Source organism: Tursiops truncatus, chromosome 1 (genome assembly GCF_011762595.2).
Source record: "Tursiops truncatus isolate mTurTru1 chromosome 1, mTurTru1.mat.Y, whole genome shotgun sequence".
NCBI lineage: Eukaryota > Metazoa > Chordata > Mammalia > Artiodactyla > Delphinidae > Tursiops > Tursiops truncatus.
In genome coordinates this window covers 81,964,740-81,987,548 of record NC_047034.1, presented here as the reverse complement: position 1 = coordinate 81,987,548, position 22,809 = coordinate 81,964,740, and the positions used below count along the sequence as shown (strand labels likewise).

The 22,809-nt window shown below is 42.4% G+C and overlaps 1 protein-coding gene and 1 pseudogene across 8 annotated transcripts in view; one reads left to right on the top strand and one right to left on the bottom strand.

Moving 5' to 3' along the window:
- The window catches only part of SLC22A15 (solute carrier family 22 member 15), an 82,749-nt gene that overhangs the window by 743 nt on the left and 59,197 nt on the right, over window positions 1-22,809 (top strand). For all 8 annotated transcript variants that reach the window (XR_012333615.1, XR_004527685.2, XR_004527684.2 and 5 more), the window contains exon 2: window positions 12,074-12,286. Coding sequence is in view for 3 of the 8 variants with exons in the window: in XM_073809175.1 (XP_073665276.1) it covers window positions 12,074-12,286 (213 nt within the window). In the remaining 5 variants the exon portion in view is untranslated. The remainder of the gene's footprint in view (window positions 1-12,073; window positions 12,287-22,809) is intronic.
- Window positions 366-3,201, bottom strand: LOC101317067 (KH domain-containing, RNA-binding, signal transduction-associated protein 3 pseudogene; annotated as a pseudogene).

Sequence of the window (22,809 nt, the reverse complement as noted above, 5' to 3'; positions counted from 1 at the left end):
TTTAGAGGGCCTCCTTCAGCTGTGGTATCTACTTACCATCTTTTCCTGGATTTGAGGGGACTTCCTATCCAGGAGCTTTCAATGCATAGGGTTTCTTTCTTTCTGGTTTAAGTTCTGCTGGGTCATTCTGCCCAGAGTCCCCTTGGGTTGAGACTTTTTAAAGTCCATAGTGCCATCTACAACGTGTGGTGTAATATGGAATCACTTCTTCATTGTACAGAATTCTCAGAGACTGCTTTTTTGGTTTTCTCCAGATTTTAACCATTTTGATTTATTTAAAAAGGGATTGTTCGTAGAAAACAATGACTTTGAACAGTATACAGGACTGATGGAGACTGGCTATGTCACAGCATCAGACAGTACAGTCAGTATCTGCTGTATGGCTGGTCTCTGTAGACACCCGTTGCTGTCCTCGCTGAGGGTGCCTTGTGTCTTGAGTTAGTCCACTCCTCTGGCCCTTAGGAATCACACGTCTCTTCACTGAATCGGTGTCCATAAGCATAGTAATCAGCGCCACTTTGGGTTGGGGCGCTATAGCTGTTATCATAGGAATCATAACGCTGTTCCTTATAAGCAGTGCCATGTCCATCGTCATAGTCATAATCTCCACAGGTCTCTCGTGTTGGGGGCGGTGGTGGAGGTCTGTACCCAGTTGGGGGGACTCCTCTTGCTCTGAGGTGAGAAGTCCTCTTCCCCGACTCACTGGCCCTCGGGTGGAAAGGACTCCCCTGGCAGTCGGTGTCCCTCGCAGTACCCCGACTCCCACTGGCTGGGCTGTGACTCCTCCCCTTCCCCTGGTTATTGCTGGGGTTGGTACCCCTCTTGTACGCAAGGTAACAACTGGTACATCTGCATTTTCTGGACCACCATTCAAATAGGTTAATTCCTGGAGCTGTGCTTGCCTGATTTCATCATTATACTCAGGAATGAGGAATTTTTTGATTTCCTCCAGAGCATGTCCCATCCGGGCATAGGCTTCTGCTGGGGGGCGGGGCAAACACTTCATTCAGAACACTGAGATCATCACTGAGGTGGAAGTACCTTGCTTCTCCACTTTTCCTCAACTCTTCTTCTTTTGCCTTGTCTCTCATGGAGCCTTTTCCAAGGATGGACATTTTTGTCAAGGTTTCTTCTTGTAAACGCTTCACAGAATTGCCACGTGGCCCCAAAAGTTTTCCCACAAAGTTGAACTTAGGGAACTGTTTTACAGGAGTTAAAACTTTCTGTCCCAGCCTAAAAATGTAGGTTCCATATGCTCAAGGTCACTACAAATACACTTCGCCACGCAAGTTCCTCCTCCTTTGCCAGCTTAAATGGCCCATTTGATGTCAATTACTTCTTTTATTCTAAAGGCATTTTGTTCACAGATCCTTTATTAGTATGCCAGTCGGCCATTTTACTTATTCTTTCATTCAACGTATATTTAATGAGTGCCTACTGTGTGCTTATCAGGGGCTATAATGTCAGATAAATCAAAGCCCCTTTCCTGTGAAGTTTACGTTCTAGTGGGGGTGGGATGAAGCAGGCAGGCAGTTAAATAATTACAATTAACATGTGATGATAGTTATTCTGAGGGAAGGACAGGGTGATCATGGGTATAAGCACCAGTCCACCAGTTGCTTAAACCTTGCATAAATCAGCTGCTCAACAGGAAGACTGGGAGGGTTGGAGGTGAGGGTTGACTAAGCGATTCTGTTTTCCATTAAAATGTTTGAAAGTTCAGTTGATTTCATAACCAGCCAGAAGAACCATTTAAATGATGCACTGACAGATGAAGTCAGTTCTTTCTCTAGCAAAACAAGTTCTCAGTTCACAAATATGTGATATTCTGAGGTTCCTTTAAGAGTGTTTTAGCTTTAAATGCACTTTCCTGTGGGGAAAAAGTATTTGTGCTAAATCACAAAAGAGTATTTAATGCAGAGAGAATAGAATTGTGATCATGATGTCTGACATTCATTTATATTTTCTCTTTGAGAAAATTCTTTTCCTATTCTAACCAAGAATTTCAGGAACATAACTCCCTCTCTGAGTAATCTCACCTACACTCTATCTCCTGTATCATTATGTTCTCACCTGCCTAGCCAGGTATCCACTGACCTTGAATAAGTTTGTCTTGAGTGGAGTGTGGCACTAAAAAGGCCACCGTTCTGGGTTCGGGACCTGTTAAATTTCCATCATTTACTTTTTGTTATGGTTGACCCAGTTGGTTAGACCCAGTTGGTACCAAAGAGGTCTAAGCCCATGACCATGACTGTTCACTGAACCCTGCCTGATGTGTGGTCAGTATTCACCATAGAAGAACTAGCTCTTAGAGTGTTGGGGATGAGTGACTGACTTTACTTGTAGGTGTGGGCTGAGGAGGTGCCCTGTAGCTGTGCGGATCCCAAAAGAGTATAGATGCCCAGGTCCAAGCAGAAGTGAATTCTTCACAGCTGTTACCCGTTTGTGAGGACTTAACTACCCCATTGAGATACATAATCCACATGGTCCTATGGTCACCCAAAGCTCTCCCCAAAGGCTGCTCTATCAAGTCTGTTGTTGGAGATGATTTAGACTAGGGGAGCTGGCCTGCAGAGTGCGAGTACTAGAGGGTCCCGTCACACAGTTGTAACACGATGCTTTCTTCATTCTTCTGGGGGTTGCTTCCTCTAACAGGAAGAAGTAAGAAGCCTTTTTCAGAGTTGGTTGGCTTGAATGGAAGGAGCTTGATGTTTGCTTTTTAAAACCAAAGCACTTGTCTACCAGTGTCCAGTGAGTGTACAGACCAATGGTATAGCAGCCCTGCCAGAGAGGGGGAGTCCTGCACATTGTAGATGGGACTGCCAGGGAGAGGGACCACCAGGGAGAGGGGACTGCCTCAGCAGGAGCCTTATCTACATCTGTGGTTTGGTGATGACCAACTCCAGCTGAGAAACACAAAACTAGAGGGACAGAGATGGAAACCGTACAGATTCTTTTGTTTTCTTCCTTCTAGGATCATTATTACTTTTAAAATGATGTTAACTCCCTTTACTTCAAACACATCCAAGTTCAAACTAAGAGGACAAGACCACATTACAAACCAACTGTAAAGGTCTTTAGGTTAACTTTTCTTGGATTATAGATATCATCAGGTAGCTCCTCAAACGTCTCAATATCGTTTCCTTTGCCTAGGAGACCTACCTTCACTTGCCTTGCAAACACAATCTTTGGAATCTCCATAGTGGTCAACTTTCAGATATGTACAGAATAAATGCAGATTTTGTCAATTTCTCGTCAGCATGATAAGATGCAAGTGACCTGATAATAGTGATACTTGGTTTTACAGTACCTAAGAAGAAAGCTAGAGGAGAAAAATTGCCTTCTGTAAAACTGGTTGTCCTATGAACAAGCAATAAGATTTATAATTTTGCAGTTAGAAAAAGTCTTACCCACTCAAATATACATGCCCTCCTTTGGGTAAGAGTTATTTGTGGTATTTAAATATGAATAATTCTATTTACTTTATTACCATTTCTATTTTCCAATTGTGATTCGAAGTTGACACCATTATCACTATTTTGTGTTTGTGTTTGTGTGTGCTTATTTGCCAGACTGTTTGGAGGAAGGTTTGAATACAATTCTTTGTTTCTTGATCCGTTTAGACATAAAGTGGAAATGGATCCTACTTCCTTGCTCTAAGTCAGAGACTCCGGCTCCTTCGTTTTCCTCAGGATCATGAATCATATGCTGTGGTATAATTTGCACAGAATTTAAAGCATCCATTAACCAACAGGAACATGTAACCTGTAATAAACATTCGTTTCACCAGCAGAATTGTGATGCTGCTGTGGATCTCAGCTTGAGATGCAGTACTCTGGTATTTCGGAATGCATTATTATTATGTAAACTCTTAATAAACCCAACCTTACTTTTCAGATCCTTGAACTACCAGTGCATTCATATCATCTACGCAATAAATATCTTTTAACGGTGTTTTAGAAAGTGGAATGACTGAACAGGTATTTTGCAGAAGAGGGAACTATAATAGTCAACACATGAAAAGATGTTTACCTTCAGTGGTCATCTGGGACAGGCATATAAAAATGACTATGAAATATCATTTCACACTTATTAGAATAGCAAACATTAAATAGTCTAACAGTACAAGTGTGATGAAAATGAGTAGAAAGTACCCCATTTACAGAACAATTTGGCACTGTCTAGTAAAATTACAACCAGCATTGGACTCCTAGGTGTATGTACGACAGTATCCCTTGTGCATAAGCAGATATGTATAGGATGTTTTTTGCAGCACTGTTTGTAATGACAAAATTTAGTAACCACCTAAATGACTCTCAAAAAGGGACTGGGGACTTCCCTGGTGGTCAGGTGGTTAAGACTCTGCCTTCCAATGCAGGGGGTGCGAGTTTGATCCCTGGTCAGGGAGCTAAGATCCCACATGCCTCTCTGCCAAAAATCCAAAACGTAAAACAGAAGCAATATTGTAACAAATTCAATAAAGACTTTAGAAATGGTCCACATCAAAAAAAAAATCTTTAAAAAAAAAGGACTAGATAATTAAAATCTGTCATAAATTTTATAGAATATAACAGTTAAAATGAACAAACTAGGTCTACACACAGCCACATGGATGAATCTCTTTTTTTTTAAATAAATTTATATATTTATTATTTATTTTTGGCTGTGTTGGGTCTTCGTTGCTGCACATGGGCTTTCTCTAGTTGCGGCGAGCGGGGGCTACTCTTCGTTGTGGTGCGCGGGCTTCTCACTGCGGTGGCTCCTCTTGTTGTGGAGCACGGGCTCTAGGCACACAGGCTTCCTCAGTTGCAGCACACAGGCTCAGTAGTTGTGGCTCGCGGGCTCTAGAGCGCAGGCTCAGTAGTTATGGCACACGGGCTTAGTTGCTCTGTGGCATGTGGGATCTTCCCAGATCAGGGCCCGAATCCGTGTTCCCCGCACTGGCAGGCAGATTCTTGTAGATCAAGAGGAAGATACATCTCTACCCTCTTCCCAGGTATATCCTCTCACTTTGTTCTTGATTCCGTATTTCTCTATATCAGTTATTTCTGATCTTCTATCTTTCTGCATTTTCTGACCTCCCAAGGAGTGGCCCGCATGGTAGATTTAGGTGGTCTATGGAAATGTTATTAAATAACATTAACTCATAAAGTGAGAGGGTTATTCCCTTTTCAGTTCTTCTTTAATCCTTTTGTTTATCTAAGAAGAATGTCTCATTTGGTGCTAGTATTTCTCAAAACATTTGCAAATATTTCTGTTTTAACAAAGGGAATGAACCAGAATTAAGGAAAGTTCAGACTTTGGTGGAAAACATTACCTAGTTAGACTTGAATAACATTATTATGTTTTTATTGTACTTACTATTCATTTTCTTTTCAAACTTTTTAAAGTTATTAAGCATTTCAGATGAAATACATAGAATAATGTCACAGACACACATGTACCTACTTCTAGGTTTAACAAATGCTGACATTTTGCCATGTTTGTTTAAGGTTGTGTCAGCATAGTTCAACCAGAGAAACAGGAGGCAGAACTTCTAGGCTGGAGATGTATGTGTTTGTATATATATGTGTATCTGTATCTGTATATATGTACGTGATTATATATGTAATCAGCGAATAATTTATTATGAGGATTTGACCATATATAATTGTGGGAGCTAGTTCGGCAGTCCCTGTAAGGCTGTTTTCTCTGTGTCTGTTGTTGGAGCTTGAAGTCTGCAGGGAAGGCAGCCTGGAACACATCAGGATTGACTGGAATCTGTGTCATTCTCACTGCCTGCAACCTTGATGAAGCACATCTGTTTCATCATGGAACTAAACACACACTTGGCCCAGGAGTCAGAGCAGCCAAAGGAGGATCCCGGGGAGTGTAGATCAGTAGCAGGTCCAGCTGCTGTGTTGCAGCGACAAGGTGAGGCAGCAGAAACATGACGGTGGATGTGAGGCACAAAATCACTGGCCCCAAAACCTGCCCGAAAATCTCTCTTGTGCCCCACCTTAAATAAAAATGTGCCAGCTAACACTTAGTACTGTAGAAGAACATTGTATTTGTTTTAATTTTATTTATTTATTTATTTTTGGCTGCATTGGGTCTTCATTGCTGCGTGCGGGCTTTCTCTAGTTGCGGTGAGCCGGGGCTACTCTTCCTTGTGCGCGGGCTTCTCATTGCGGTGGATTTTCTTGTTGCAGAGCATGGGCTCCAGGCGAGCGTGGGCTTCGGTAGTTGTGGCGCATGGGCTCAGTAGTTGTGGCTCTCGGGCTCTAGAGCACAGGCTCAGTAGTTGTGGCTCACAGGCTCTAGAGCGCAGGCTCAGTAGCTGTGGCTCACGGGCTTAGTTGCTCCGCAGCATGTGGGATCTTACCGGACCAGGGCTCGAACCCATGTCCCCTGCATTGACAGGCAGATTCCTAACCAGTGAGCCACCAGGGAAGCCCCAGAACATTGTATTTTTATAGTTCCGTCTGGCTGGTTATATTTGTATTGATATACAATTTTATTTCTCTGTAAATTTACAAGTTAAAAAATTTGAGTCCATTTAAAAGAAGGCCATTAAGTAAATAATAGAAAACAAATGGGCACGTAACACTCTTGCAGGGGGTACTCACATGACTGAAGTTTGGGAAAAGCTGAGCCTGTCCAGTAATACTTCTTCAAAGAACACTAAAAATAGGTTCTTTACTCTCATGACTCTGATCAGACTCTTTCTTTGGTCTAAGAATTCCTTCCTTGATTTTTGTTTTGATTAAACCCCTAGCAGTCTTTCACTGCCTAGCTCAGGTGTCACATTTGCAACCTTTTCCTTATTCCCTGAGTTGGAATTCACATCTGCTTTCTTTGTTGTCTCATTAACTTCATTTCTACTCTGGCTAATAGAGCATTTGTCCAAATCTGCCTTGTATTTATAGCTCTGGACATATTGTCCTCACTTGAATGTATGTGCCTAAGAAGGAAACAACTGTTTCTTACCCATCATTGTTATCACCTGAGGCTCAGAATACACTGTGTTGCAAAGTGTTGGCACTCACTAAAATTTTTTAAAAATTAAACTGAAATAACAGAAGGAAGGTGGTCAGGTGGTGGCATTCCCATTTTATTTGGGAGATTGAGAGGGAAACTGATGTGGGTCAAATAATGTGTCCAAGGTCTTAATTAGTGGTTGGAACCAAGATTAGGTCCCATAATTACTGGTTTTTAATCCATCATCATTTTCTTTGCCACACGCTTATGCAAGGAATTAGTTAACCAAATATATTATAGCCTGTTATGTACACAGTAGTGTGTTGGGTGTCTTGAAAGGACATAGAAGTAGAAATTAGGGTTTTCTTTTCTTCAGGAGATGGCAAATCATTAGAAGAGAAAAAATTATATCTATACTGTTAAATAATGATACAAAGTAATATTTCCCTAGTAAATAATACAGCCACTGAATGCTTTAGACATTAAGAAAGAGACATCAGCATGGTCTAGAGTGGTTTGTTGAAACTTCAGAAAGAGGGTTGAGCTTGAGCTGAACTTTGAAGCTTGGGTTAAGAGAGAAGTGGGTGGGCCGTTTCAGGTGGAGAAACATAACATTGGAGAAAGTATAGAAGAGGGAATAACCTAGACCCTTGTTACACGAAGTGTGGCCCAGACCATCAGCCTTGACCTCACCAGAGCTTGTTAGAAAAGCAGGATCTCAGGTCTCATCCCGGCCTGCAGAGTCACACTCTGAACGTTAAAATTGGGAGGCGCTGATAGATGCTATTTGGATGGTGCTATGCGATTTACTGTGTGATGTTGGCTAAAGAAAAATCCCTTTGACCTTCAGATTAGGTTAGTTAGATATGAATGGACTAGATAAAGATGTACTGCCAGTGTCCAGTCTTACTGGAAGAAAACGTGAAGTTTAGAAAGGTTTTGATTTGCTGGAAGTTTACTAGAGCTGGGATTCAGACTCAGGTGTACAGATCCCAGATGCTTTTCACAGCACACAATGAAGAGTCCTGTTTGGGGAACTGAACAGGCTAGGACAGAAAGCCTGGATGCAGATAAGGTAGCCATCGGGTCATGTGGTAGATACCTGCGTGCTACGACAGCTATCATTTATCCATTAGTACGTTTTGACCAGAAGAGTTTCACGAAGAATGTCTCAGGGAGGCTGATCTGGTGGCATCATGTGGATAAATCAGAGTCAGGGAAGAAATGGGACTTAGAGGCATCTGTTATTCAGGGCGTAATTAAATTTTTTAAACACAAGAAATAGTATCAGTAAGTCACTCCACAGATATTTATTGAATACCCACTTTGTGCTGGGCCCTGGACATTGGGTGCTGCCTTCGTGATGTGGTCATACTCATGTAATGCTTTTGATTGAGTCAATTAGATAACTGAGTGATGACAACAATGAAATCATCTTTGATCCCTCCCCCCAACTTTTTCTCTGAAAAAAGCTCTGGCCCCAAAGTTAGGTGGCTCCCAGTCTCATCCTGGCTTTGCCATTAGTGTTTTACGTTCCCTTGAACGTTCATTTAATCACTCTGTGGCTCATCTTTCCCACTTACAACATAAACATCATATTTACCATGACTTCACCAGTACAAGATATTGTGATGAGATAATTTATGGGAGACATTTTTGGTTTCCTGAGTATTATAAAGGCTTATAATGCTGTTAGTGTAAAATTACTTTTAAAGCATTCACTTTTGAAACTTTAAAAATTTCAATCCCCCAGTGCATCTTAGTCACTTTTCTAATTATAATTACATTGAAGGGGAAAAATCAGTCCTGCCATCTGTGGCACTCGTTCTCCTTCCCTGGAGGTAGCACTAGAGAAGATAATGATTTATTTGAGATGTTGGTGGTCCCACCCCGAAGGAGAATGGATGGTGGTTTCTCATTGTGGCTTTAAGACCCATCTGCTGATGGGTGCAATTCTCTAGACAAGGCTACGTAGTGAATGTGTGCACAGAGTCACAGCAGAGGGAAGAGAGGGAGAGTGTTTGTACTCTGGGGGAAGAAGCAAGATGAGAGCTCCGTGACATTGTCGCAGACGCAAACCGAGGAAAACCGCTCCATGTGCCTTGTATAGGTGGTGCATCCCCTGGACTAGCTAAGGGCTAAACCATCTTCGACTTCATAGGACCATGTGACCCATGTATGTGGCTCTGGTGTAAAGTACCTAACAGTAATCTGTATGCAGAGTTTAAGCATCTCCTCTTTTACCTAATCCTCATGATGTCCCTTTCACCTTTCATAGTTAGCATGTATTATAGATACCTGCCTACTCTCTCTTTTACCTTTAGCAAAACCAGGCATGGCCATTTGTGTCAAAGACAGAAAGGCTGACGCCATGTTATGGAGGCTGGCACAGCAAGGAAGAGCTGCATGTTTCCGACCCCTCTGGTGACACAAAGCCATGGCCCTGTGTATTCTGTGAGGTCCCTGTGTGTGTGTGTGTGTGTGTGTGTGTGTGTGTGCGTGTGCGCGCTCACATGGGGTGGGTAATGGAAACATTGTGAGGGGTAGGAAGAGAGCAGAGAAAGTGAGAAAGGAGGAAAGTGCTTCTTCAACCTACTGACTGCTAAGGATAATACTGATTAATACAGATAATACTGATTAGCTAGGTTTCACTGCTCCCTGCGTTATAAATAAGGGTATATATCAGCACCACCTCTTTGTTTTTTAACTTTTTTTCTGTACGTTGTAGTTTCTTCCAAGATTGGTAGCCTCCACAATGAAATACACCTCAGATTAGAGGACCCTTTGGAGCACTTCCTGTTTTACACACAACATTGCTTATTCTAGAATAATACAGATAAAAATAAGATGCATTAACATATTTTCACCAAGCACTTAGAATGGTATCTGGAATATAGTTAGCATTAGAGAAGTGTTTGCTGTTATTATTAGTATTCTGTTATGGTCATTCATTCATCCATGGACTTGTTGAATGTGTGATATCATCTATCTAGGCCCTGAGTTATTTGCTTTGGGAGCCTAAAGGTGAATCAGACACAGATCCTGCCCTCAGAGAGGGTAGATTTCAATAGAAAAAATAAGACAAGCAGATACGTATAGTGCAGTGAAGAAAATGATATGGGTTCTAAGAAAGGTCTAAATGGAACTTTTGGAGGTGAGCAGAAGCAGGAGAGGGCTTCTGGAGGGGTTGGAGGGAAGGCAAGGTGGTAGGAGGTGGCAAGGAGGAGGGGGCATCTGAGTTACATCTTGGAGGATGGGAAAGGTTCAGACATTCACAGCAGAAGAAAGTGCTTTGTAGGTGAAGTGAATGGTACGAACAAAAGCAGAAAAGAGCATGCTTAGAGAAAAAAATATAACTAGTTAGGTTTGCCAGATTGAAGGCTGTGCGTTTACTGGAACATGTGTTTTGCATCATCTCCTGAGTTCCCTTTTCCCCATTTTTTGTTTTTCATTTCTTTACCCATGAATTAAATTTCAGCAGATTGTAATCAGGAAGGGCAGTTACTAAAATGGGTGCAAGTGGCTTTGTAATTATAGCTAAATGTGTAATCTACCTCTTCTTGTAATTATTAAGGTTTTCATTTTTGTAAGCTGATTGCCTCCTGTCCTGAAAACTTCCTTAATAGTATGCAAATAGGGGCCAGGAAGCAATATAAACCGAGAAATGTGTTTTCCTTTGCGTTTTACCGTAAATCACACACGCAGACTGACCTGTGGCAGCTTTGTGCATCTCCAGAGGCCCACAGTCATCCGACTCACAATAGATTGGGGCTGCCTTACAGCCTTGCAGCCTTGGCAGAGAGGGGAAAAATCACATCTTGGGTTTTACATTAGCTGTTATGACACACACAACGTCATGACTTCTTTTCTCTTTCCTTGTCAGTAATTCCATCATCTACTTGTGATAAATTACTCTTCTTTTGGTGCTTTAGCTTATCCCCTTAACAGCTGAACATGGCCCTCCAGAAGGGTGTGGAAGGGGCTGGGAGTTCCCTGACAGTGGAGATAATGCTGTGGGCAGGTCTCTCCATCCTTTCATGCAGCAGTCAACTCGTCCATCCAGTGGGAGTGTTACCACATGCTGTACCGAAATCACATGCTTTGTGTTTTTTAGACACTTACTCTGTTTAAAGCTATTTTAAGACATTAAGTTCTAAGTTAATAGTGATAATTTTTTTTAATTAAAAAAATTTTTTTGAATAGCGATTGCTTCAAATAAGATTGTCTCACTATGGAACAGACTATTTCTGTGTTTTCCTAATAAATTTTAAGCTTGAAACAATCATCCAAGGAGAGTTATATAAATGGATCTATAGCATTAAAACTCTGTACAGGGCTCAACACCTTGTAAACCCAATTGTGACTTGCCAGAAAGCCCAAAACAGTCAGTGACAAATGTCGTATGTGCTCAATAAATATTCCTTGAATGAATGAATGAAATAATTTTTTCTTTAGGGGGAAACTATGTTTAGACTAAACAATGATTACTACAGCTAAAGGTTATAAAGTGGGTACCTATCCCTGGGATTTTGAATTTTTTACATCTTATAAGTTGTATACTATACTTTAGTACCTACTCAAGTGCATATAATGCTTCCCTGATTATAATAGAGCATCTGTCCTCCCCGTGTATGTGCGTGCATGTGTGTGTGTGTGTGTATACAAACACATACTTTTTTGGAAACATTTAACTATGCCACAACATGTTTTCTTGTTTAGATCGTGAATTCAAGACCAAGATACTCCTGGGCCCTGGTGACTGCTTATCTGAACTGAGGTGTAGTGGTCAGGAGAAAAGAGCTGGAATGTTAGTCTTCTAAATCAGAGCTAGTAATATCACCCCCTCCCCAGCTCCCTGCCACTGCGGAACCATTTATGTGCCGTGTCCTCAGCATCAGATGTATCTCAAATGTAGAAGAAAACCCTCGGAGGAAGTAGAAGGTGCTTTACAGATGGGATTGCTGATGGCTCCATTAGTAGTAGATCAGGAAGCTTCCTTCTGTTTTTTTCCTTTGTTTCTGAAGCGTCTCGTTTCTGTAGCTCCTACAGACATAAAAGCGAGACCTGCTCTTTCAAGGTTTGTGAGCTTACTAGTTGTGTTTCCTCTTTTCAGCTCTACGTGGCCACGGAGGCCATCCTCATTGCGCTGGTCGGGGCCACACCGTCGTACCACTGGGACCTGGCGGAGCTCCTGCCGAACCAGAGCCACAGCAACTGGTCGGCTGGTGAGGACCAGGCGCTTGGGGCCTGGCTCCTGACGGCCAACGGCAGCGAGATGCACAAGCACGTGCACTTCAGCAGCAGTTTCACCTCCATCGCCTCCGAGGTAATGGCAGGAGCAGGGGACAGGCCCTTCTGACCACTGAATGAGCCCCCTGGAGCCATTGTTTGGTCTTGTTGTTTTAAATCTCAGCTCACCTTCCAATCACTTTCTAGTAAATTTGAGAGTTAAAGGAGAATATCCTAGGGAAATACATTGTTCTTCCTTCTTACTGCAAATGGGAGAAGCATGAGTCCTACCAAACTAGTTATAGATGAAGTAAGACATAAACTCCAGAAGAGCCCCATTTTGATTAGAGTATCCTTTTAAAAAGTGAATTAGGGCTTCCCTGGTGGCGCAGTGGTTGAGAGTCCGCCTGCCGATGCAGGGGACGCGGGTTCGTGCCCCGGTCCGGGAGGATCCCACATGCCGCGGAGCGGCTGGGCCCGTGAGCCATGGCTGCTGAGTCTGCACGTCCGGAGCCTGTGCTCTGCAACGGGAGAGGCCACAGCAGTGAGAGGCACGCGTACCGCAAAAAAAAAAAAAAAAAGTGAATTAAAACTTTCATGTCTTTTTCTTTTTTTTTAAAATTAATTAATTATTTATTCATTAATTTTTGGCTGCGTTGGGTTTTCGTTGCTGCATGCGGGCTTTCTCTAGTTGCTGCAAGTGGGGGCTACTCTTCATTGTGGTGGCTTCTCTTGCTGTGGATCACGGGTTCTAGGTGTGCAGGCTTCAGATAGTTGTGGCATGCAGGCTCAGTAGTTGTGGCTCACGGGCTCTAGATTGCAGGCTCAGTAGTTGTGGCGCACGGGCTTATTTGCTCCGTGGTGTGTGGGATCTTCCCAGACCAGGGCTTGAACCTGTGTCCCCCGCATTAGCAGGCGGATTCTTAACCACTGGCCACCAGGGAAGTCCCCATGTCTTTTTCTTATATCCCCCAAAATTAACAAAGTAAAGAGAGGGAAATGTAATGGCTCATCTATAACATCCACAGTTGATGTTTAAGTCCAGTCCTGTGTGTAGACTGCATGGGGCACCTTGACTGTACAACATAAAATACAAATGGTACTGCCCAGTGTGGGCAGAAAGCCTTACCTTCAAGGGGACTTTCCTGGCCAAGAAGGTTCTGGTAAGGAGAGCACCGTCTGGGCCAGCGAGTTATATAAACTGAGGATAGATAGTCTGGTTAAGAGAAACCCTGGGATAAGAGGTGCAGGGCCCAAGCACAGCTGGAAAGCACAGGTCCTGGTTGTTAAAGTGTTGAAATACTGTGTGTCCTTTGCCTGCTCTCCACAAGCTATCCATTTGCACACTGACACCCTAGCCCAGTGGCATTTTCATGACAATGATCCAGTCCTGTCATCCCTCACCCAAAAACCTCCAGTGGTTCTCCCACCACACCCAGAAAACAGTGAAACCCTACATGTTACATTCAAAGCCCTTCACCCTCCCCAGCTTGGTCCTGGGTGTACTTTCCAGACCCATTCTACGCTTCTCTCTGCCTCCCCTGCTTCCCACTTGTGCCCTGAGCCCTCAGCCCATACCCGTTACCTGCGTCAGGATGGCCCCAAACACTCACCCTCGCCTCTGCCTGGTGAAATCCTAACCTACCCTCTACTGCTCACTTGACCATTACCTTCCCTGAGAAGTCTTTCCTGACCCACTCCCCAGAAGAAGTAAATACACTTTTGTTTCTGCTCCAGCAACAGTTTGTTTGCACTTATGTGACACACTGTAGTTTGTGGTTCAGCTCTATTTTTTTAAGTCCTTTGAGGTCAGGAATCATATTTTGGTCGTCTTTGTATTTCCATGGCTTTCTGGCCACCACCACAATAACTACCATCACAAGTATCACCACTACTCAGCTATAAAAATAATAAATAGCATTGTGGAATGATGACTATATGCCAGACATTGTAATATTTTACAGCCCTTATTTCATTTAATCCTCAAAATAATTTTATGAGGTAGGCACTATTTTCTGCATTTTATAGATGAAGAAATTGAGACTTCTTGAGGTCAGCTAATAAGGGCAGAGCTAGGATTTGAACCCAAATTTGTCTTAAGTCAGAAGCCTGTGCTCTTATTATTGTACTTTTTAGGGACCTATCCCATCTAAATTGGTATGCACATCTCTTGGTTCTTTTTTTTTTTTTTTTTTTTTTTTTTTGCGGTACGCGGGCCTCCCACTGCTGTGACCTCTCCCGTTGCAGAGCACAGGCTCCAGACGCGCAGGCTCAGCGGCCATGGCTCACGGGCCCAGCCGCTTCGTGGCATGTGGGATCCTCCCGGACCGGGGCACGAACCTGTGTCACCTGCATCGGCAGGCGGACTCTCGACCACTGCGCCACCAGGGAAGCCCTCTTAGTTCTTTTTGATAGCTTAACAAAAGCCAAAGAACTTTAAAAGTTATTTTATTTGGAAATAATTTCAAACTGACAGAAATTTCTAGAATAGTTCAAAGAATACCCTTATATCCTTTAGTTTCATCTGTTGGTAGTATTTTTCCTCACTGGTGTTACTGTTCTTCTCAATTTTTTAAAGCCATTTGAAAGTTGCACATACTGCTGTTCTTTTATACCCAAATACTTCAGTGTGTATTTCCTAAAAATAAGAACATTCTCTTACATAAACACAGTACAATTATCAACTTCAAGAAATTTAACATTGATGCTGCAGTTTTATCAGATCTACTATCCACACCCAGTTTTGCCACTTGACCCAGTAATGTCCTTGATAGCGGTGGTTTTCCCCTCTTGCATTGAATTCAGTTTAGGATCACACATTGCATATAGTTGTCATGGCTTTTTAGTATCTTTTCACCTTCAGCCTTTCTGTTTCTTTTATGATATTATACTTTTGAAGAATGTATAATCTCTCCCTTTTTAAAAATAACAGTGTTCTCCATTTTGGGTCTGTCTGATGATTCCTCATTCAGGTTATGCATCCACAGTCAGACTAGTACACAAGTAATGTTGTGTCCTTGGAGGATCACACAGGAGACACACAATATTCATCTGCCCTTTTTGGGTGATGTTAATTTGACCATCCAGGTATTGCCTGATTTCTCCCCTGTATAGTTTTTTTTTTTCTTTTCATTTCAAGAAATAAGTAATCTGTGTGGAGTCGAGTCACTTTAAGATTATGCTAAATTACTATTCCTTATCAGAAACCCCTCCCTCCAATTTAGCATCCTTTGATGATTTTTTCATAAACCAAGCTAGACTATGATGGTTACAAAATGATGAATTCTTAACTCTAGTGCTTCCTCTACATTTGCCAGTTGGGCTTTTTTATTTTAATTTAGGTATAATTGACATATAACATTATAGTAGTTTCAGTTGTACAACATAATGATTTGCTATTTCTATCACTGAAAAAATCACCATAACAAGTCTAGTTAACATTCCTCACCATACGTGGTTACAAAATTTTTTTTTCCTTCTGATGAGAACTTTTAAGATCTATTCTCTTTGGAACTTTCAGATGTGCAATACAGTATTAACTGTGGTCACCTTGCTGTACATAACATCCCTGTGACTTATTTATTTTATAACTGGAAGTTTGTACCTTTTGACCCCCTTCACTCATTTCAGCTACCCCCTCACCTCTTGCCTCTGGCAACTACAGTCTGTTCTTTATACGTCAGAGCTTGGGTTCATTTTTTGTTTTTTGTCTTTTTAGATTTTGCTGTAAGCAACAGCCCTCTCTTCTTCCTTGTCCATCTGTCTGCCTGTCTGTCTGTATCTCTTCCTCTTCATCTCCCTCTTCTTTTCTCTCTCTCTCTGTCATTAGTATGTACTAGTGGATTCCTAGTCTTTTCAATTATTTATAATTTATTACAGCTTTTAATTATTTTGGTGCTCAAATTATCCCCAATTTACCAGTGGGAACCTCTTCAAGCTGGCTCTTGTCTCCTTTTTTTTTAATTAAAGTTTTTATTTTGAGATAATTGTAGATTTACATGCAGTTGCAAGAAATAATACAGATAAATTCTGTGAATGCTTTGCCCAGTTTTTCCCAATGGTAGCAGCTTGTAAAATCATAATATACTATCACAGCCAGGATAACGACATTGATACGGCTAAGACACAGAACATTTCCATCACCACAAGGATCTGTTACCATATATATTTATATATAGCCACACCCACTTTCCTCCCTCCCCAGCACTGTCTAATTTCCCTGGTAACCACTAATCTTTTCTCCTATACTTTAATTTCATCATTTCAAGAATATTATAAAAATGGAATCATACATGTAGCCTTTTGGGATCAGCACTTTTTTTTTCACTCAGCATAATTCTCTACAGACTCATCTAGGTTTAATTATATTACTTTAGTTATACAATAAGTCTTATGTACAGGTAGATTGGTTCCTCTCACTTTATTCCTTTTCAAGATTGTTTTAGTTCCTTTGGCTTTTCATATAGAATTGGTGTTAGTCCTTTAAACATTTGGGAGAATTCTCCAATAAAATCATCTGGGTCTTTAGTTTTCTTTTTTGGGGGTTTTAAAATTATGAATTCAATTTCCTCAAAAGTTATAAGACTATTTAAATGAGCTCTATTGTGTTGTGAGTTGGGGCAGTTTGTGATTTTCAGAGAATTGGTCCATTTCATCTAAGTTTTCAAAAATATGTGTGTAGCGTTGTTCATTGTATTACTTTATTATCCTTTTGATGTCTGCAGAGTCTGAAATGATATCCCCTTTTATTACCTGATATTGGTGATTTGTGTCCTTTCATATTTAGTTACCCATCTGTCCTGATAGAGTTTTGTCAATTTTACGGTTCTTTTTAAAGAACCAACATTCTGTTTCATTGAACGATCAAGCATAATTTAGAAAACTCAAGAGGAGAAGGAAAGTCTGTTGTATTTACATTGTTCTTTCTTCCTTCCTGATATTCCAAAGTCCCTTCTTTTATGTTTTCTTTCTTTTTAGAGCACTTTCATTAGCCGTTGTTTTAGGGTAGTTCTGATGGTGACAAATTCTTTTAGTTTACCTTTATCTGAGAATATCCTGGTTTCCCCTTCATCTCTTGTTTTCACTAGTTATAAAATTCTTGGTTGACGGTTCTTTTCTTTCAGCATTTAAAAACTCCTGTGCTACTTCCTTCTGGCCTTTATGATTTGTGATGAAAAATATGGTATTTGAATTTTTTTTTCCCCTATAGGGAAGGTGTCATTTCTCTCTTGCTACTTTTAAGGTTTTTTCAGTCTTTAGTTTTTAAAAGTTAGATTGTGATGTTACTGGGTATGGATTTCTTCAGGTTTATCTTATTTGGAGTTTTCTGAGCTTCTTGGATCTTCAGGGTTATATCTCTTAAATTGGGAGATACTCAGCTGTTATTTGTTCGTGTACTTTTTTTTTTTTTTAGTACTTCCCTCTTTCTCCTTTCCCTCTAGAACTCCAGTGACAAAAATGTTAATTCTTTTGTTCCAGCCCCACAGATCCCTAAAGGTTTGTTCTTTTTTTTTTTTTCAGTCTATTTTATCTTTGTTTTCAGATTGGGTATTTCCTGTTGTTGTATTTTCAAGTTTACTGATTCTTTCCTCTATTCTGCTGTTGAATCTATTCATTGTATCTTTTAGTTTAAAATTTTCTATTTTGTTTTTTTTTATATTTCCTCTTTCTTTGCTGAGACTTTATCTTCGTTGAATCTTTTTATTTTGTCATCTATTTCAAGCATGTTTACAAGTGCTTATGATGGCAGCTCTAAGATCTTTGTCAGTTATTTCTATAATCTCTATCATCTCAGTGGTTGTCTTTTTTCATTCTACTTTGAGATTCTTCTAATTCTTGGTATGACAGATTATTTTTGTTTGAAACCTGAAGTTTGGGGGATTAGGCTAAGAGATACTGTGTCTTATTTAAGCCTTCTATTTTAGCTGGCTTTCTATGACACTGCTCTGGTACAGGAAGAAGGGAAGGGTGTTTCATTACTACCGGCAGTGAAATCCAGTCTCCCCACGTGGTCTCCACTGACACTGGTGGTGGTGGCGGTGGTGGTACTGGGGCAGGAGGGAGGGGAGCTTTGGCAGGAATGAATGTGCTGGCTCCTACTTGTCTTTCGTGACACCACCTGGGTGGGGTGGGGTGGAGCGACTCATCACTGCCTGACCAGGCGGAAGCCTCGGTTCCCCACTTAGACTTTGCTGGTGTAGATGGGGTTGGAGCCCCAGTTGGTAGGTTTATTCGTTTATTTTTTTGGGGGTGGTAATTGGCCAGAATAAAGCAGTGATTCCCCAAAAGGCTTTTGTCTTGCTGGGCTGCCCCTCTCCTGGGCCTTTTGCTAGAGAGCAGACCTCACTGGGACTTCTTTTGTGTCTCCTCTTAGCATTTCTGAGTCTCTGGCTTCTCCAGTACCCAGTCTGGGTGTGTGAGGTAAAGGGAAACCCAGGGAACTCACCACTGCACCATTCCTTGAGTCCCAAGGTCCTTAGCTGGTTTTCTCTCCACCTTTCAGAGTTGTCTTAATGTTTATTTTATGTATAATGTCCAGGATTTTTAGTAGTACACAGTAGGGGAAACAAGGAAAAGTACATGCGAAAGAGTTCCTGGACCCAATTCCAACAAGCAGTTCTCGGATGCCAGCAGTATGTGCGAGAATTCAGCTCAATTCTGATACTATCTACCCAGAGACAGAATGGAATTCCACAGGTAAAGGGCTCAGCTCCACGAGACTGCCCTCTACTTCAGATGCCAGTCGCAAACACAGGTTACCGGTGCTTCTGACCATCTGACTATAAATCAGAAGTTCCCGTGACCTCCTCTTCAGGCTCAATTAATTTGCTAGAATGGATCACAGAACTCAGGAAAAAACCGTTTACTTACTAGATTACTGGTTTATTATGAAAGGATATTAAAGGATACGGAACGACAGCCAGATGAAGAGCTGCATAGGACAGAGCATGGGGAAACAGTGCAGAGCTTCCATGCTCTCTGAGCGCCACGCTCCCCAATCTCCACGTGTTCACCAGCCCAGAAGCTCTCCGAACACCCTCCATTTGGGTTTTTATGGAGGCTTCATTACATAGGCATGATTGATTAAATCATTGGCAGTTGGTGCTTGGTTTAAATTCCAGCCCCTCTCCTCTCCCTAGAGTTTGGGGGGAGGGATGGGGGTTGAGAGTAAAAGATCTAACCCTCTAATCACATGGTTGGTTCCCCTCCGCAACCAGCCTCCACCCTTGGGTGGGACCCAAAGTCACATTCCCTGAAGCAGTTTTCAGGAACTAAGGACAAGAGACAATTAACCCATTGCTCTTAACCTAAGCTCAGGAATTCCAAGGGTTTTGGGAGCTGTGAGCCAGGAACTATGAATGGAGACCAAATATACATGACAAATATACCTGCATTTGGTCATCTGAATGACCAAATATATATTTCTGCTACAAATCACAGTATCACAGTATGTTTGCTCCTATGTTTAGCCTAATTTTTATATTCATGTTTACTCCGTCTTCCTGGAGCTGAAAGTCCTGTGTCCTTTTGATGTGTCCATCTTTTCTTTTATTTTTTTAACTTTTTTGAGCACTTCGAAGATTTTTGACGTAACAAAATAGTCCAGGTTTATCTTGCATCTCCCTGCTCCAACTGTGGGATTAGGTATTTCTCCAAAAAGCCCTGGTTCTATTTATTGCCCCCATAGGATTTTGAAATGGGTGAGAGCCATCGGTCTGCTTTCCAACAAATCCATTAAACACATTATAATGAAAGTGGATCTCAAACCAAATTCTGCCACATGTATAAATGAACTTATTAACTTATTAACTCAATTCTTATTCTCAAGGAAGCTCAAAATAAACTATCTTGCAGGCTTTAGAAGTCTCAGCTCTGCTTTTATAGGTGTTCTGTACACTGCTTGTATGGCAGGTCGCTACAGGAGAACCCCAGTTTTCCATAGTCAGGGTACTATGGAAAATAGTACTTCCCATCAGCTTCAAGCACACGGAAACTTCCAGAGTTCATATTGGCTCAGGACCAAGGAGGGGTTTTAACCTAGGGCATCATCACCCCTATAGATAGAGTACAGAACACATTGGATTATCTCTAAAATTCATGGAAAGGTAGTGAGTGTCTCTAAAATATGTTGCGCTAATCTGTGTATCTTGAATGTCTTTAATTTCACTAGGGATAGCCTATGTTTTATATTCATCGTTGCTAGTCAACAGGCCACTATTTTAATCAAGAATAAGCAAAGCACCCATTGTTGATGGAGACAATGATTACAGAAGCCCTTGTAGTAGCTCCCTCTGAAGAATGGGCTTTCTGAAGGGAAGGCCAGCTGACCACCAGTGGACAATGCAACCTTAATGAGAATGCTCGTAGTACCAGGGTGAAAGCTTGACCTAACATTGATACAGAATATCCCACTGAACGTGCTTAATACTTTAAAGTAAATTAGATAACATAGCAGCACTATGCTTCAGCATCACAGACACTCAACAAATTTCAGTAGAATTGAATTAAATGAATACTTAGGAAATCTGTGATTAGGAGCCCTTTTATGTTTATGTTGGTTTTTTTTTTTTTTGCAGTACGCGGGCCTCTCACCGTTGTGGCCTCTCCCGTTGCGGAGCACAGGCTCCGGACGCGCAGGCTCAGCGGCCATGGCTCACGGGCCCAGCCGCTCCGCGGCATGTGGGATCTTCCCAGACCGGGGCACGAACCCGTGTCCCCTGCATCGGCAGGCGGACTCTCAATCACTGCGCCACCAGGGAAGCCCAGGAGCCCTTTTAGATATCACTGGAGGGACACAATTCTTAGCAAATGTCATTGAGCAATGACTACTTGCCCAATGCCAGAGAAACCCTTGATACAGAGAAGGAGAGTGCTATCAGACCCTATGCTCTGGGACGGCAGGAATGGGCACCCTGGTCACCAGCTCCTCTGCTGTGCTGGTACCTGGGAGGCTCACCCTTAACACTGCTTGACTGGAGGCTGAATATGGAGGGAAGGGAGCCCTGAGGGCTACTACTTCCAGGACAAAGAGTTGGTAGATGCAGGAGAAATGGAATTAGATAGCTTCCCCAGCAAGTGCTGAAGGTCTGTAAGGCAGCTCAGAGAAAGAGGAGATAAAGGGCTAAGATGGCCCTTACCTGACCTACCCGTGATAGTAGCCTCAGGTCCCTCTTCTTATTACCACTGCGTGTGTCTGTGAGTGACTGTCCCTCCTGCAATCTGTCTTTGTCAGACTGTAACTCTGTGTCTGCCTGCCTGCTTTCCTTCCTTCCCTCCTCCTTTTCTCCCTCCTTGTTTCCTGTATCCCTCTGTCTCTGTCATTTCGTCTTTCTGAATCTGTTTCTCTCTATCCCTAGCTCTCTCCATCTCAGTTTCTGTCTCTCTGTATTTATCCCATTTCTTCATCTCTGCCTTTCTCTGTCTCACTGGCTGTCTCTGAATTGCCTTTCCGTCTCTTTCTCTGATGTTTCTGTCTCTGTCTCTCTGTGTATATCTCCATGTGTCTTTCTCTTTTACATTTTCTTCCCTGCCTTCTCTCCGTCTTCCTGGTTACTCGCCTGTCCTCTTTCTCATTCCCACCTATGTCGCTCCACTGAGATACATATACTTGCAAATACAGTTATCCATATTGATTATACATATACCACTATAGATTTATAAATACACGATACTTCCCCCCCACGGTATAGAAGCACACATTATGTTCCCATGCCATCAGAAGGTCAGACAGTTCTCCACCTCCGAGGTGTGTCTCAAGGCGCAAACATCCCCTGCGCAGAAAGTGACCTTCAGTCTCCAGCAGGTGCTCCAGAGCTATACGTGGGGGGTAGGGGGCCTGCCCAGCTGCCCAGCTGGTTGATATCAATGTGCCGCTCCGTGGGATCTCCAGGGGATGTTCCATGGAGAGTCTGGGGGTCACGGTTTAGGGTGAATTCTCTTGGAGCATCCCAGATTCTCAACCGGCTGCTCCCAGCCTGTGTGGGTTCATGCTTGCAAGGGTGGCTGTGGCCTGTCTGCCCTGGTGATGGAGGAGCACGGGTGGCATCGCTGGCTGCACAGTGGGACAGAAGTCCACAGTCCCCACAGGCTCCTCAGCTGCAACGAGACTGTTGCATACTTGGCAGAGAGTTTGTGGGTGAGATGATGAGTCTTGTAAGCGTTATTAGGTAGAGGCACGTGAAGGGGCAGATAACCGTGACTACTTCCCAACGCCCTCTCGTGTGAGAGGCCCCCTCCCAGGGGCCTTCCATGTGTGCTGCTTATTTACTCCTGCCAGCAGCCCTACCCTGTAGATTAAACAACTGACATGTAGAGAATTTTTTAAATTGCCCTAAATCACATATTTAATAAGCCACTGACCTGGGACTCAATGGGCCAGCCCATATTCTTCCCATTACACCAGTGATTTTCAAACTCTTTTTATTTTCCTCTTAACAAACAGAAGCCTTTAGTTTTGAACGGCGCCTCAGTTGGCATTTCAGTATGAGAAGAGCTGGGCGCTGTGCTGCTATCACTGAAGAGGAACAGAGGCCAGGGCCCAGCACTCTGCCGCCAACAGCCAGCCCTGCCAGCTGCGCGAGCCCTTCCATGGGGAACAGGGCAAGAGCTGAGCTCTGCCTG